The following is a 16,165-nucleotide window of genomic DNA, read 5'->3' as shown; positions in this document are numbered from 1 at the left end:
TATATATATATATATATCCATATCGTCCATATCGTCTTGACGTACGGGCGTGCGTTACCTGAAAATGTATAAGCATCCTCCGTCCGGAAGGGCCGAAGAGTTCTCCGCAGGCCACGAATATATATATATATTGGTTTATACCATATCGTCTTGACGTACGGGCGTGCGTTACCTGAAAATGTATAAGCATCCTCCGTCCGGAAGGGCCGAAGAGTTCTCCGGACGATCTGCAGGCCACGACGACCATCACTAGGATCTGCAGCAGGGCGCGGATGGCCAACAATATCATAGGGTCCACATTGCGCACCGCCTTGACCAGAGCGGCACTAATGGTGAAGAAGGTGCCCGATAGGAACGCGAGGAAGACCCCGTACCACCTAGTGCCCTCCTGATAAGTCTCGCCATTATTGGCGAATTGCTCGGTGTAATGATAGACAGGATGGATGCTGTTATAGGACGCGGTGGACTCTATGCTGAATTTCATTGTGATACAACACACGCGACACGACGTAAGGTCGAAGAGAAGAGGCAAGCGTGTCGAATGATTGACACAGCACGAGAGTTGTACAGTGTACATTATCGTCGGACGACATCTGCGACGTTGTCCGTCCGCAATTAGCATAACTTAGACCGACGGATTATTGGGGATTAATTGTGACGCTAGGAAGATTCGGAGAGCCACGTGAGACGAGGTCACATAATACGCCGGTAAGAGTAATGAGATCGCGTTTTAGGACCGATGAAAGAAAGCCGCGAAGAGAGCACACGTTTACCGATTGGTGTATTGAATATTTCGCGATGTATAAGTTTTCAAAATGTAAACATTAATGTGTAAACTACTACTAGGAGAGATCCCTTGAAATTCTGACAGAGCACCTACTCTCCTGCTGACAAATGTGATATTCTGGCAAGAATATAATTTTCCTCAAGAGACATAACGAAGTAAAGCAACAGAGAATTGTATTCGTCGATCGATGATAAGAGATCAAAGTTATTTTGTGATATTGTAAATAAGGAATGACGCACAATGAAATTTTGTAAAAATTCAAATGATTTATCTTCAATATGAGAAAGAGACAGAGAGACTTTGATGGACAGTATGAAGATTTTTTTTTGATTGATGAGATTAAAATTTATCTCTGCGAATATAATAATGATTTTACAAAATTTAAAATAGTCATTTTTTTTTATCAAAATAAAATCATTAACCAAAATACGAAAAATATACATTGATTCTTTAACATTATAACTTTCATGTATGTTTATTTTGTTGTATTTATTGATATTATATTACAGATTATTAATTAACTGATTAATAAATTTTGATAAATATATAATGTATATATAAGTATTAATTTATTAGAATATAAAAAGTAACAAATAACTTTGTATAAACTGTCTAATATTTTCTTTCAATAATTTAGAAGAGTATCTTGTTAAAATATTGCAAAAAGAACATGATATAAAGAGAGAAGCGGGTGACTCGCCTAAATGTCTAATATATTACTCACCGATGTGTACACAACAGAATTTATATTAATAATATACGCCACAAAGTAAATGATCTATAATCGTAGCCTGTTAAAATTTTGACAATCTTTCCAACACTATCAGATTCTTTATATAGACACATGGTAAAAGTATTTTGGTGAGAACGAGATTTTTCCCCGAGATATTGACGCATTCATATATATTACCAGATATTATAACCATAATTTAAAATTTATTTATAGAATCGTATGCAACAATAAATTAATCATTATAAAATTTTTATCACTGCAATTAAAATGTCTAAGAAATATTATTGATAGAATTATTTTTGGGCAACACAATAAAGATTATATTATTGCTAGCCAGTTTTCCATTGCATACAGTTTATAGTGCTTTATGACTATCATTAACTAATTCATCACGAGAGGAAACTGATGCAACATTTAATTTTGAAGCATTTAAAAGTCTTTATTTTTTACCACTGAATTTATCTCGAATAGCAAAAGTCTTTTTGATAAGATAGTAACTATAGACTCAATTTTTTCTTTGTTTTTTTTTGCTTTATATTATGTAAAATGTAAATAAAATTTTCTGATTAAAGCAGTACAACAAACATGTTTAGTAATAGCTATTTATTATTTAATATCTATTTTTATGATTATATATATATATATATTTATGATATACTACAATATTTTTATGTTCATATAATTGTTTTACTATAGAAATCATGTACTTGTTAAATAGTCGCTTAAATAATTTGATATATATATATAACAATAAATAGTTTAATTTATACTAAGAAAGAATGTAAATTATGATTGAGATAAAGCTGTAAGGTGATGAGACATTGGAAAAAAAAAAGTTAGAAAATTACATAAGATATCTAAATAAGGGATAAAACAAATTTTTAAAAAATTACAAATATAGACTAGAGAAATTATAATGAAATTATATCAATAACATTGCGATAATTAGAATAAGTACAAAAGATTGGAGCATTGCAACATCTAAGGCTTATACAATAAATCCTAAAATGGTAATATCAGAGGGTTTATATTTCCTTTATCCATACGATACAGCATTTTTGCTGGACAAAAGTATCCTAAATATTCTGCAGTGTTGTTAAATTCTATATTTGTATAATAATGTCCGCCTCTTTCTGCATCTAAGGAAAAGGCGTGAAAATGTTTTGCAGTGAGTTCTAAATCCTGAAAAACATTGGAATAATAAATACTTCTCTAACAACATCAATTTTGAAACTTATACATTCATAATTACTGTTTGAAATCCTGTACTTGGAATCAGAACAGGAAAAGAAGATTTGTTGACGATTGTGCCAACTGCAACCAAAGGCGTCGGTATCTCGTGGTACTGAAGCCAATCATGAACCATTTTATTACTTGTTAAGTCAGTTTCCAAAAATTGTGGCATAACGTGAACTTTCACTATTCCATTGTTCACTACAAATATACCACCCAAGCCTGTGAAACGAGACATAGAAAACATCTATCTGTTATGCATAAACAATATTAATTGTTATGTCACTTTATAAGCTTATAAATAATATGTTTAACAGTGACAATAGGATCATTGATTAAATAAATGTATTTTTTAACCCGTAGATCTGCAATCTTTCTCACCGACAAGTGTTGATTTGTCTCCATAATACTTTTGAAGCGTATACTGTATTACTTCTGTTAATTCCATATGTGTACGACGTTCCCTAGCCTTCACTTTAAGAACTCGTCCCGGTTTTCCTTCGCTGATAAAGAAATTGCCCTGTATACTGCATCTAGGATTATTGCAATTATATAATATATCCGATTCTGTATTTCTACACGTTTTGGACACGTTTGGGTCAACCAGATATATGAAATGGCTTCTATCGTCAATTTGCATTATTCCTTCGGTTGATGGTGAGAAGGTCGCATTCATAATGAGCTATTGAGTAATAGCATTCATAAAAAATAAAGATAACGCGCGCAATCAAGTGCTTGATTTAAAAGCGAAGTACAATTGATACCAAAATAATAAATTAATAAAAGTTATGATAAAAAATTAAGATGGTAACACACTAAGAGTATAAAATAATGTTCTAGCATGCACAAAAACATCAATATTACCTCGCCTAATTGCCCAGTAAACGATTGATGAAGACTTGCTCCAATAATGAGGTTATCACTGTTGGAGCGACCAACGGCAGTTAAAAAACTTTTGAAATCGTAAATTTTCTTCAACTGCGGATAAGGAAATAAATATGAAGGACTACCAACGTCTAGAAGCGCCGTGTTACCGCATAATCCTGCAAATTAATGAATGTTGCAATTTGATTGCACAAAAAGAATTATAAATGCGGGTGTGTTAGCATAGGTGTGTTACCTGGCGCAGCAAGATAGAAGGGATGCTTTGTCAAATCAGGACAATCCACCCATTCGACTATGGCCTCTACATAAAATTTATTTAATTCAAATTGAAGACCTATTAAAAAAGGATAATAGATATGATAAGCATCAGATCCACGAACACATCCACATACATATACATATATTGTGGTATATGTGTGTGTGGGTGCGCTTTTTACAAATTATATAATATAAAAAAATATGTATGTACATGTAGCAAGAATTGTTGCTTCAGGTACAAGCAATTCTCCCATCAACGTATTTACCGGAATCAAGTTCTCTTCTGTCTGCATAACGTACAACTTGCACAAAGTAGAATGTTAATTATTGAACGGGTATGTTCAATTGAAGTAGCAATTCAGAGATAAGCAAATTACATAATAGTATATTTGGTATAACATTATATATTTTTAGGTATAAAAATAATAATATTACCTAAGACACAATTATGATAGAACTTTAATTATTATAAAATTAATAAATTTTTGTATGCAATAGCTTAAATTTTAGAAAGTTATTGTAAAACAGTTAATATTTACATATATATTTTAATTTGAAAACTTTAAGCGGCCTTTAAGGTTTCACGAAAAACTTGTCTTTTTGAAAAAAAGAATCAAATAAAAAAGCCAAAAGAACGAATTATATATATCTTTTTTTATGTACGTTTTATTCTTATCTCATTAAAAATTCTTAATTAAATCAATGAAGGTCTGCGTATAAGCAATAAGAGGATAGTTTATGGTTATTTCAAGTAAAAGATTGATTTAAAATTTTACTCGGTATGTGGAATAGTATGCCATTAAGCTTCAAATTGTATCTTAATAAAAAGTTTTTATATAAAAATTTATAAAATACAAGGCATTTCTGCTTAAAAAATATTTTATTCAACTTATTAAGCAACTATATTGTATGAATAAAGGTATATGATTAATTTATTTTAATTGCGAACCACTTTTTTCTTTTAAATTAATAAGAATATTTTGTCACTTTAATTATAATGCAATAAATGCAAATAAATTGATGGTTCTAAATGTGTAACATATCATGCATTGATGTAAATAAACGTAGTACTCACTTACTAAACAGATGCGCAGAATCGCAAAACCAATAGTTTATAATTACAACCTGATTATGCTTTGATTATTGTCCAAATATACTCAGATAAATGCTTCTTCTTCGTCCTCGAGTACTTCAATAAATGCATGAAATTCACTGGGTAGATCACGAGTTCGTCCTTATAAGGAAAACATCCACATCGAGCTTACAAGAAACATAACGAAAAAGGCAAAACAAATAAATAAGGAAGTAATAAACCAGAGATGACAGGTTATTTTACAATGTTATTTTCATAAATAAAATCTTACCTTACAAGGCGGTTAAATTTTGCCCAAATTCGAATAAATTGTTTGTAATATAAAAACATGTTTTATATCACAAAGAGATTTTTATAAAAATATGGATCAGTAGCAATTTATAGAAAAATCTTTTGTAGCTGAACGTAAAATTTAACAATTATCTTATCTAGTAGCCTCTCTTTTATCCCGCCCGTCAACACTATTATAAATTAATATTTATATAAATAATATGATCGCTTTTAATAATGTCAACGCGGTTGCAAGAAGTATTGGAAAATAATTTAATATTATTAATATCATTAATGAATAATTAACATTCATAAATAATATGTAACTATATATCGCGACAATAAATTTTGAAAAGCATATTTCGCGTAATTTCATTTAATCCAGTAAGAAACGTAGACAGAAGCCCAAAATAATAAATTATCGTTTTGTTGCTATCTTTCTTTATGAGCAATAATTATTTCTTAAACTAATATTTAAGATTAAATATATTTCGTACGCTTTATCGTTCGACTTTTCGACGATCTAACAATAAATATGATTCGGATTGAGTGATTCTTCTTAAAAGTGTAAAAATTTGTCAGAGACGATAAAAAAAATTAGATTAAATCAAAATTAAAAATCGAGACAAGATATAAAAAAAAAATATATAACAGATCATAATTAAATAAATTTAATGTGCATAAACATATAAAAGCATTAAAAATATAAATAAAAAAATATTAATCATATAAGATATATTGTTGTAATTAAAATCTAAAGCAAATGAACATAACATTTTGATAATATCCAACATTAATCTATCACAACTAGCGTTTCGTAGGCGGCTCATCAAGACGATACAGTTTTTCTGCCGGAGAAAAGTATCCTAAGTATTCTATACCATCTTGCGAAGCTTCAGAGAAAAAATGCCGTCCTCTGCTTGCATTGTGATGATATAAGAAGTGAGTAGATTGATAACCGTTTAATTTCTGAAAATATAAAAAGCTCATTTATGAAACTGTGTGATGTATTAATTTTAAAGTTTTAATATTAATTTTACTATTGGAGATCCTGGCGAAAACGGGAGAAGTCCTACGGTGCTGCTGTTAAATGTGCTAATGATTGCCGAAGGCATGTCTACTTTACAAATAAAACTTGGGTCAAGCGGTGAAAGTTCCCAAGAATTTCCAATCATTTCATGATTCCATAGCGCATTTCTCACAATATATTCGCCACCCAAAACTAAGAAAACAAACAAATACAGTTTGTTTACTTAGAATGTTAAACTTATCTTCAATTATCTTGTTTATATATTATGTTAGCGTATTTACATTTATTTATTTAAACAAAAAAAAATATACAAAAGTATTATTTTCTAATTTTGATACGACTGTAAAATATATTTAAATAAACAATTAGTATATTTTCATAGGTACGATTTTGCATATCTAATATAAACAGCCTTTAAAAGTTAACTCGATATTAAATGTTACGTAAATATATAGTTATTTGTATAACAACAATATTATTTATTATCTTTATTAATTTCATGCATTATAATTTTCATATCAATTGTTTTTCTGTGTTTATATAGAATTATGTATGTATATATATATATATGTGTGTGTGTGTGTGTTTTCTGTTAAAAAGATTCAGCACACTTAAAAACATTGTTAATTTTGTTTAAAATTGAACGAATTTTATTAAACTCGGAAAATATTGTTTTAATCTTTGAAAACGCGTGCGCAACGACATGTTTCTAAAATAATATATATTTTGCATTTTTAATTTTTTTACAGTATGTATATCCAAATCTCATTAAAAAAACATTTCTGTATTTTTCATTTTAAGTAAATATATACTGCATTATATATTGTTTCTTACCAACAGATTGTCCAGTAGACCCAAATGTTTCTTGCAGTACTTGCCGCATCGAATCTATAAATCCTATCAAACAATATCCAGGTAGCAAATGTGATTTGTGACTTCAAAATAAGATTATTCAATATTAAAATAAAATCCTTAGATATCAAAATGACGTGCGTTTGCTACCTGAAAAAGAAAATACTGTCGAACGGTGTTTCCTAACACGCACTTGTAAAACAGGCCCAATTAAACCATCGCAAAGAAAGAAACTTCCCTGTATATTACATGTGGGCTCAAAATCAGCTAACAATTCCAAGTCACATTTGTGTTTTATTACGTTCAGAAATACAATGCTACTTCTATTTTTGATTTCCATTACTCCGTCGATTTCAGGTGAAAATGACGCATTCATAACAAGCTGCACAGCAATAGAAAGTGAAATAAAACATAAAGATAAAGCAATAAAATGATAAATAATTTAAAACAAAAGCAAAAGTAAAATGATTAATTATTCAATTAAATTTATATTTTAAAAAATAACTATAAATTAAAATAAAAAAACGGTTTTAATAACATATATTTTGTTTTGCACGAATTGACAATAATATATACTTCGCCTAAAGTTCCATTTGATGGACGTCGAGAAACACCATTACCGAAAATGAAAGAATTACTATAGTTACGACCGAGATATCTTAAAATGTCTTTGATGTTGTATTTTTTCTCCACTTTTAATTGCATGTATGAAAAATCACCGAGTTCTATAAATGTCGTTTGACCACATATTCCTAAAAATATTGGCGTTTTCAGAGTAAAAAATTAAAAAACCTAAACAGATCTCTTACCTGGTGCGGCAAGATTGAATGGTTCCTGAGACAGATTAAGACAATTAACCCATTCGACCTTAACGTTCATAAAATGTTGTTTCAATCCATTTTCTAAAACTGTTATTACTTATATTAAGCACATAATTACTTACGTTATGCATTTTATGCGATTGTATCTTAAAGTTACGAATACAATTGTTACAGATTTACCATTAACAAGTATGTTCGGTTCAGGTATCATCAATTGTATCTGTCTGATTGGAAATAAATGTGGAATGCTTGTGTAAGCATTGCTACTCCAATTCATAATGCACAACTTTTACAAATTAGATGGTTACTAAACAGTTACATGCAAATCGAAAAAACTGCAAATTATTATATGTTTTAATATTATAATATGATACCACACATACATACACACACACACACATAATACATCGCAAAGTAGAAGAAACTGCATACAAAATTATTTTAACAAAATATTAATAATAATATTGCTGTAATATATATAATAATATTTTAAATTTTAATAAACATAAAAATTAAATATTTAGGCTTGTTTCATATTTAACAGAAATTTCAAATTGATTTTAAAGTTTTTTTATTGTTTCATCAAAAACAAACCTCTCTCTTATATTATTTTTATTCTTCTCTATATCTTTATTCTTTTTTATATTTATATTTTCTATATATATATATTTCTTTTTTTACAAAAGCGTGTATTTATCTATTTATAATTCAATATACATAGACATTAAATATTAATAACGGTTCTATTATAAATGTTCTAGTAATAAAAAATAATCTCTTGATAACGTCAGGAATTATTCGACATTTTTAGTAGCTTATAAAAATATCTCATCAGCGTATGTGTATAACATATCTAAACTGAATAATATACCACCGATATATATTATGCAATCCATACTTACTGCATAAATATGTCACAAAGCAAACGATATATAACTGCAGCTCACTTAAACTCTGATAAATAATACAACCGAAAATATGATTCTCCTTTAATTGTGCGAATATCAGTGACACGAAAGATTCTGGCAAGAATGATATTTTCCTTAGATATAACGGAAAGAAATAGGATAAACAAATATACACGAGCGGTTGTTATTCAACAATTATAAATCAATATTATTGTGTGAGATTGTGTAATCTTATTTTAAATTATTCATTATAAGTAAAATTATTAAAAATTTTTTCGAAGAAAAGAAAAACCGTGATGATTGTCATCTATAATACGCTGAATACGATGATCGCCTATAAGGAATTTTCTGGAACTGTAGCATAAATATGTCCATTATCTACTATGAAAAAAGTCAAATGATACATTGATAATATATATGTCGATAATATAGTAACAAAAAAGCATACCACACATTTGCTACTTCCACAAATTTTTATTAATTAAGTTATAACTTTTGGTTGCAATTTTATAATACAATAGTCTTTTTTATCGATTTTTATCGATATTTTATAAGAATCATCAGAAGATCATTAGCAAGAAAATATTATTGAAAAACATTCCAGAGTTGCAATAATTCTTTTATTATATCATAATTATTATAGATATTTTTTATTATAATTATGATTGTTATAATTATATTATTAATGTTTATATATCAATTATTTGTTTATTACATAAACCAACTATATAAACAATTAATAATATATTCCATATAAATAGAAAAATGTAATGATTTATCAGAAATAATTAAAATTAGAGAAAATTAGATTGCCTAATAAGATATAAAACAAAAAAATAAATAGATATAAAAAATATATATAATATAAATAAAATAAAAATCTAGTATCTCTAAAAAATAAATTTAATATGCACACATATAAAAGTATTAGAAATATAAGCATAAGAAAGCATTAGCCATATCAGCATTATTATAATTATAATCAAGTGCCAATGAGCACAACATTGCGATATTTAATATCAATTAAATGTTATACTTAAAAATTACATAGTTATACCACACGATAGAGCTGTCCTGCAAGGAAAAAGTATCCCATAAATTCTATGTCGTTTACCGTAGCATCATATGGAAATGGGCGTTCGGGTGTATTCAAATGACATAAAAAATGGGCATTTTCAGTAGAATTCAATGCCTGAAAAATATAAAGCTCATGTATAAAACTATATGACGCAATTAATTTTAAGAGCTCAGACATTGATATTACTATTCTAATCGGAAATTCTGGAATATGTCTGAAGAGGCTGCTGTTAAACGTGCTAATTACTGTAGATATATCTATATTACATAAATGAGAAGTATCACCAATCCGTGAATGTTCCGAATAATTTGGTTTGCGTTCATGCTTGTATTTTGCATTACTCACGGATACACCAGCCATACCTATAAAAACAAACACAAACAGTTTGTCTATTTATTGTCGCTATTTATTACATTATATTGTGTCGTCCCTTACCGACAAGTAGTTCTTGTTCTCCAAAATATTCTTGAAGTGCAAACCGCATCGACTGTATAAATGAATATGGGCCGAGATATTTCTTAACGTGCACTTTCAAAACATCCGCTCTTAAACCTTCGCTGAGAAAGAAAGTTCCATGTATAGTGCATTTGGGCTCAAAGCCACTTAACATTTCCAAGTTACATTCTTTTGTTTCTGGATTTGCAAATATGACGCAACTTTTATTTCTGATTCGCGTTATCCCTTTGTCTGCTGACCAAAACGACGCGTTCATAACAAGCTGTACAGAAATAGAAAGTAAAATAAAAGACAAAGTAATAAAATGGTTAGAAGAATTAAACTAAATTAAAACAAAAATTAAATAATTAATTATTCAATTAAATCTTTTAAATTAAAATGCAAAAATAGAGATAAACTAAAATAAAGGAATGATTTTAATGACGTATCATATTTTGCATTAATTAACGATGATATATATATATACTTCGTCTAAACGCCTATTTGATGGTCGTTGAACCATACCATCACCGAAAATAAAGGAGTTACATTTGTCACGACCGAGTAGTTTTAAAATATCTTTTATGTAGTATGTTTTCGCCATTCTCGGATCTAGATTCTCGGGATCCACACATTCCGAATATTCCGAATCACCGACATATACAAGTGACGTGTGACCACATAATCCTAAAAATATATAGATACATGCGCTTTCAAAGCAAAAATTTCAAAGTATTCAATGGATCTCTCACCTGGTGCGGCAAGGTTGAATGGTTCCTGAGTCAAGTCTGGACAATTCACCCATTCAATGCTAACATCTGCAAAATTTTTCTTCAATCCATCTTCTAGAACTATTATTACATATATTGCATTATTACATATCCGCTTTAAATATATTATTGTATCTGAGAATATAAAGTTGCGAGTATTATATATTTATACCTTTTGCGAGTTTGTTCTGTCCTGGTATATACAAGTCTACCGTTCTAATTGTGTGCGATATCTTTGGACGATGGTTGACGGCTCTGGTCCTCATAATCTATAACTTGTGCAAATCATGAAATTACAGACAAATCGAGAAAATTGCAAATTATTATATAATATTATAATGCGATATAGCAGATCATTTTAAATTTTAATGCGGTGAAAGAGTGCAAAAATTGCACGCCCCTAAAGGAATAATCACATATAACATAGTCTACTTACTATAAAAATATGTACACCGTAAAAAGAATAATTTATAACTGCAACCTATTTAAGTTCTGAATATTTTAATTAACACAACCAGAAAGATGGTTTCTCTCGGACCGTATGATCGAATGTCAATAACAGCAGGAAGAATTCTGGCAAGAGCGAAATTGTCTTTAGGCATAACGGAAAAGATAGCAAAACAAATAATAGAACGAATGTCATTGGTAACACAATATTATTTTCGATATTATTTTGTAAGAATTTACATAGTTTTTAATCTGAAAAAAGATTTAAAAATAAATAAATCAATTAATACACACACACACACACACATACATAGCAAAATTTTTATTTTTATAAACTTCTGTGTATATATTATTATATTATCATAGTTTATTAATTTGTCAATCAATTTATTATGTATAAACAACAGCTAATAGTGCATTTTAATAAAATATAAAATACTTGGTAGAGACTGCTTATATTAAAATACTAGCTAATAAAATGCAAAAGAATAAAAAATATTAGCTAAAAAAATAATCATAATTTATTCTTATATCATTATCATATCTGCTTTGTTATTATAATATCGTTCAATCTATTGATTAATTAACCAAGTAGCAATCGATAATGTATATTGATCTAATATGATCATCGATTAAAAACCGATGGTCTTATGGGATTTAGCGTGATTGGAAAAATAAATATTTGTATTTGCAAAAATTGTATTAGAAATAAATTGTACAAATTGTATAATAAAATATATCATATTTTTTCTGCAATGTTGTATGATTGAGACAGTTTCGCGTTGGTTTACGCGTAAAGTTATTTGGATAAAATCCAACTCGCTGCATGGAATTAATCTTTCCCAAATTGCAATTTATTAGGAGGTTGATCGATGCGATAAAGCGTAGCTGCCACATTAAAGTAGCCTTCATATTCAATAGTATCCGGCGTCGTATCAATATGATAATGTCCACCCACTTTATTCTCATGAGAGGCACTATGGAAATGCTGGACCCTGAGATCTAAATCCTGAAAAAAATATCTCAGAATAAAATAAAATACGTATAAAATAATTATTTAATATGAATTTACAGATAATTATTTCAAGCGCATTTAAAGTTTATATCAATTATTTCGCTTTTATATGTATGATACTTTTTTTCTCTCTTTAAAGCATACACAAATATTTAAGATTTTAAAGTCACATATACACAACACGAACATCCTATATAGTATATATATTTTTGTTTTCTTTCGTTACGGAAATTTACTTACTGTCTCGGCGCTAACAAATGTGCCAACAGCTATCAAAGGAGTTTCCATATCATAGAAATGTAACCAGTTGTTAAGCTGGGTTTCAGTATTCAATGGAGTGTCCGAGAACTCCGGCATAACATGCTGCTTTACTTTCCCGTTCTTCATCTCGAACATACCGCCCAAGCCTAAGTTTATAGATATTTGACAGCCATTTTTGAGTGCTCATGCTATAATTTAACTCTATACTACAATGGCATAAATAATTTGCGGTAAACCTACCAACGAGCTTATCTTTATAATGATTCTCCAATGCTTTCTGCATGCACGATATAAAATCCAGCTTTCCGGTACGCCTTTTAGCACGTACTCTTATGACTTTTCCTGGGTTGCCTTCGCATACATATAGATTAGCCAATAATGCAAAAGTAGTTTCATCCTCATTGGCAAGCACTCTCTCAAGTCTGCATTCTCCATTGGACTTATTTACAAATGCATAATGCGTTCCATTCCCTACTCCATTATCTCTTGGTTCAACTTTATTATTTACCGTTATATTTACTTTCATAATAAGCTGAAATAGAAATTTTGTAATGTTTTTTGCTAGTTTTCAAGTAATAGATGTTATCAATTTAAATAAGAGATTCATAATACCTCGCAATTGGAACCTGTATGTGGCCACGGTCCAGCTCCAGCACCAATGACAAGTGCATTATGATTGTAATTTAAGTGACGTAGTAACAGTTTAATATCATAAAATTTGTCTTTCTGGGCAGTTGGTAGAAGATATGCTGGTCCACCAATATCTAAAATAATTGGACTACCACACAAACCTGAAGAAGAATAATCTCTTAGCTCCAAGAAATAAAAGTCAGAGATGAAATCCTTTTGCTTATATTCTTTTTCTTTTAATACCATCTCGGTAAAAAATGTAGGGCCATCCTCCAAGATCAGGGCAATCAGCTATATCGATAGTGGCTTCTGCAAAATTTGTAGTCAATCCTCCTGCTAGAACTATTGTTACACAATATAATAAAGATTATATTATTTCTAATAGCAATTTCCCATTACAAAATCTATAGAGTATTTCATAATTACCATTCATTAACTCATCAAGAGGAGGTTGATGCAATGGTCTTGTTGTAATGTTTAATTTAGATGGATCCAGAGGTTTTTTGTTCCAATCCATTTTGCAAACCAGCAACTAGTAGACAACAACAGGATTGGTTTGAATCAATGAATAGTACTGCAAAGAATTATGTCTCAAACTGTATATATTCGCAGTCACTGATAGTCTTATCTAATCACAGAGTATGATATGGATTCTTCTCTCACAATGCACTATCAAGTTTTCACAATTTTGTAAAACAGTATTGCATATAATTATCACATACTTTCTAAGTATATGATAAGATTATATTTAATATATATCATAAAACATAAAATAAGAGCTATTGTTAAAAGTCATTTTTAGAGACTGATGTGTCTGTAAATATGTAATTTTCAATAAGTAGCAAACATTTTCGAATAATCAAAATTGTATCACATATCGCAAATAAAAAAAAAAAATTATTTTATTTATAGCAAGTAAATGCCTAAAGATTATATTGATCATAAAGATTATAAAGATTTCATTGATATGATAAGAGATATCGAAATAACGTAAGATATAAAAACATATAAAATATTGTACAGAATTATACATTATTATTACGTTTATTGCGCAATATATGTTGTGTTATCAAGAAATGCTTGTTGTAGAAAGGTTTATAAAACTTATCAATGATATATTTTCAATTTAAAAAATTTATATATAATGTTAAAGAGAGAGAGAGAGAGACAGAGCATAATGCATTACTTATCCTTGTTTAACATTCGGTGAACAACAAAGATAAGTAATGCGTCATGCACATCATGCATGAAACGGAACGCAGCCATACACATGTATATTGCACCTATAGCATAGAAATATATAAAAATATATAGAAATATATAGAAATATATTTTCTGCGTCTATGATTGCACCATTTAAAAAAAGTGCTCAAACAGCTGTTTCATTGACAATTGACAGATCCCTAAACTCCTGCAGAAATATAATTTCTTTATTTCTTTTATAACGGTAAAGCTTGACAATTTTAATTATATCCGTAAGTATGACAATATGATACTGTTAAATTTTATCATAATTTGTACAAAATCATTTTGCGTTTATCATTATATAACCTTAATTGTAAGCCTCGTTTACTACCGCTATCTGGATTTATTTTAGAGGAATTATGTAGCCAAATCAATTGGACGACACTGTCGATAAAATCACCGTTTGGTGCGTGTCCATACTACATTCACAAGTTGTGAATCAAAAATCCATTTTCCGGATTTAATTTAATTGTTTATTTTATAAGATGCGCGTGATCTTTTTTTAAATATATATATAATTAAATATATCAATATACAAAAATATCGAAATATTTTGATGTAGAGGGAAAGCAGAAATCGCGCGCGTATACAGGGTGTCCCAAAGCACCCTTGACAACGCTCGTGAGCAGGTAGAGCACAGTAAACTGAACAGAAAAGTCCTGTACCATTTTTTTCTATAACGCTTAATAAAGGAGTTATTATTGAATAAAATCTGGTCAATCAGCGCCGACTTTTAGCCGGACGCACGTCAGTGAGCCGCCCGTCTGTTAGTGTGCGTCGCCGTAGCGACGGAACGCTCACGCACACTACCAGGCGCGCGGCTAAAGGTCGACGCTGATTGGCCAGACGTTAATTTTATTCAATAATAACTCCTTTATTAAGCGTTATAGAAAAAAATGTTACATGACTTTTCTGTTCAGTTTACTGTGCTCTACCTGCTCACGAGCGTTGTCAAGGGTGCTTTGGGACACCCTGTATATTATATTATATATATGTTTTTTCTTTCGTGCATGAATGCAGTCATGTAAAAGCTTAAAATTCGTGTGAAAGCAACGATATATAAACGTCAGCGTGTATTTGCAGGTCGAGATACGAGCGGGCGTAATAAATGATATTAAAAGATCATGTGTATGTGGTGGCATATTCGATACATATGTATCTGAGCCAAACGAGTACGTTCAACAGTACGTCTGCGCGTATACATCTTAAGGCAACATTGTTCATCTCTCAACGTCATCGATATCGCACGTGTAAGACACCTTCAATGGACCGTTCCATTTCCTTGCCAAATTCAGAGGTACGGCAAATTGTGTGTATGTGTGTGTGTTTTGCGTTTGCACAAGAGGCTTTAGAAGAATTTCTTACATCTTCTTTTCTTCGTGTGGCTGTACAATTTGAAATTAAAAACAGGTAA

The 16,165-nt window shown here is 29.7% G+C and overlaps 5 protein-coding genes across 11 annotated transcripts in view; 1 reads left to right on the top strand and 4 right to left on the bottom strand.

The window, feature by feature from the left end:
* The window catches only part of LOC115234446 (solute carrier family 35 member G1-like), a 7,579-nt gene extending 6,919 nt beyond the window's left edge, over nucleotides 1-660 (bottom strand). Inside the window, exon 1 of the mRNA XM_029805519.1 lies at nucleotides 173-660. Within this exon, the coding sequence (XP_029661379.1) occupies nucleotides 173-622 (450 nt within the window). The 5' untranslated portion in view covers nucleotides 623-660. The remainder of the gene's footprint in view (nucleotides 1-172) is intronic.
* Nucleotides 661-1,414: 754 nt separating this feature from the next.
* LOC115234519 lies at nucleotides 1,415-11,760 on the bottom strand. Its single transcript, XM_029805655.1, has 16 exons — nucleotides 11,590-11,760; nucleotides 11,326-11,428; nucleotides 11,136-11,234; nucleotides 10,871-11,070; nucleotides 10,384-10,666; nucleotides 10,135-10,310; nucleotides 9,924-10,062; nucleotides 7,951-8,058; nucleotides 7,718-7,893; nucleotides 7,335-7,523; nucleotides 7,124-7,177; nucleotides 3,874-4,066; nucleotides 3,618-3,796; nucleotides 3,135-3,435; nucleotides 2,773-2,975; nucleotides 1,415-2,702 (listed from the first exon to the last, which is right to left on the bottom strand). The coding sequence occupies exons 2-16, from the start codon at nucleotides 11,417-11,419 to the stop codon at nucleotides 2,523-2,525; spliced, it is 2,574 nt and encodes an 857-aa protein (XP_029661515.1). The 5' UTR covers nucleotides 11,420-11,428; nucleotides 11,590-11,760; the 3' UTR covers nucleotides 1,415-2,522.
* LOC115234423 (ester hydrolase C11orf54 homolog) lies at nucleotides 6,010-9,439 on the bottom strand. Of its 3 annotated transcripts, none has more exons than XM_029805485.1 (8): nucleotides 8,865-9,439; nucleotides 8,143-8,297; nucleotides 7,951-8,049; nucleotides 7,718-7,893; nucleotides 7,292-7,523; nucleotides 7,124-7,186; nucleotides 6,300-6,481; nucleotides 6,010-6,228 (listed from the first exon to the last, which is right to left on the bottom strand). In XM_029805485.1, the coding sequence occupies exons 2-8, from the start codon at nucleotides 8,237-8,239 to the stop codon at nucleotides 6,067-6,069; spliced, it is 1,011 nt and encodes a 336-aa protein (XP_029661345.1). In that variant the 5' UTR covers nucleotides 8,240-8,297; nucleotides 8,865-9,439; the 3' UTR covers nucleotides 6,010-6,066. The 3 variants fall into 3 exon arrangements, with proteins under 3 accessions (XP_029661345.1, XP_029661344.1, XP_029661346.1); XM_029805484.1 differs by having other exon boundaries at nucleotides 8,143-8,269; XM_029805486.1 differs by lacking the exon at nucleotides 8,865-9,439 and having other exon boundaries at nucleotides 7,951-8,043; nucleotides 8,143-8,439.
* A 522-nt stretch (nucleotides 11,761-12,282) lies between the features above and the next one.
* LOC115234264 (ester hydrolase C11orf54 homolog) overlaps nucleotides 12,283-16,165 on the bottom strand; it is a 36,337-nt gene continuing 32,454 nt past the window's right edge. Inside the window, exons 1-7 of one of the 5 annotated variants that reach the window (XM_029805203.1) lie at nucleotides 14,790-14,806; nucleotides 13,933-14,080; nucleotides 13,750-13,848; nucleotides 13,489-13,667; nucleotides 13,117-13,408; nucleotides 12,856-13,022; nucleotides 12,283-12,609 (exon numbers count right to left, since the gene is read on the bottom strand). In XM_029805203.1, the coding sequence (XP_029661063.1) occupies nucleotides 12,433-12,609; nucleotides 12,856-13,022; nucleotides 13,117-13,408; nucleotides 13,489-13,667; nucleotides 13,750-13,848; nucleotides 13,933-14,023 (1,005 nt within the window). In that variant the 5' untranslated portion in view covers nucleotides 14,024-14,080; nucleotides 14,790-14,806 and the 3' untranslated portion in view covers nucleotides 12,283-12,432. Of the gene's footprint in view, nucleotides 12,610-12,855; nucleotides 13,023-13,116; nucleotides 13,409-13,488; nucleotides 13,668-13,749; nucleotides 13,849-13,932; nucleotides 14,081-14,774; nucleotides 14,807-16,165 lie in introns of those variants that run through there. The other 4 variants (XM_029805202.1, XM_029805204.1, XM_029805205.1 and 1 more) reach the window with 4 other exon arrangements.
* LOC115234266 overlaps nucleotides 15,793-16,165 on the top strand; it is a 40,280-nt gene continuing 39,907 nt past the window's right edge. Inside the window, exon 1 of the mRNA XM_029805206.1 lies at nucleotides 15,793-16,161. The gene's annotated coding sequence lies outside the window, so the exon portion shown is untranslated. The remainder of the gene's footprint in view (nucleotides 16,162-16,165) is intronic.

The sequence above is a fragment of the Formica exsecta genome, unplaced genomic scaffold (genome assembly GCF_003651465.1).
Source record: "Formica exsecta isolate Colony F162 unplaced genomic scaffold, ASM365146v1 scaffold2, whole genome shotgun sequence".
Taxonomy (NCBI): Eukaryota; Metazoa; Arthropoda; class Insecta; order Hymenoptera; family Formicidae; genus Formica; species Formica exsecta.
Note: the sequence above shows the minus strand (reverse complement) of the source record. Positions and strands in the feature narration are given on the sequence as shown.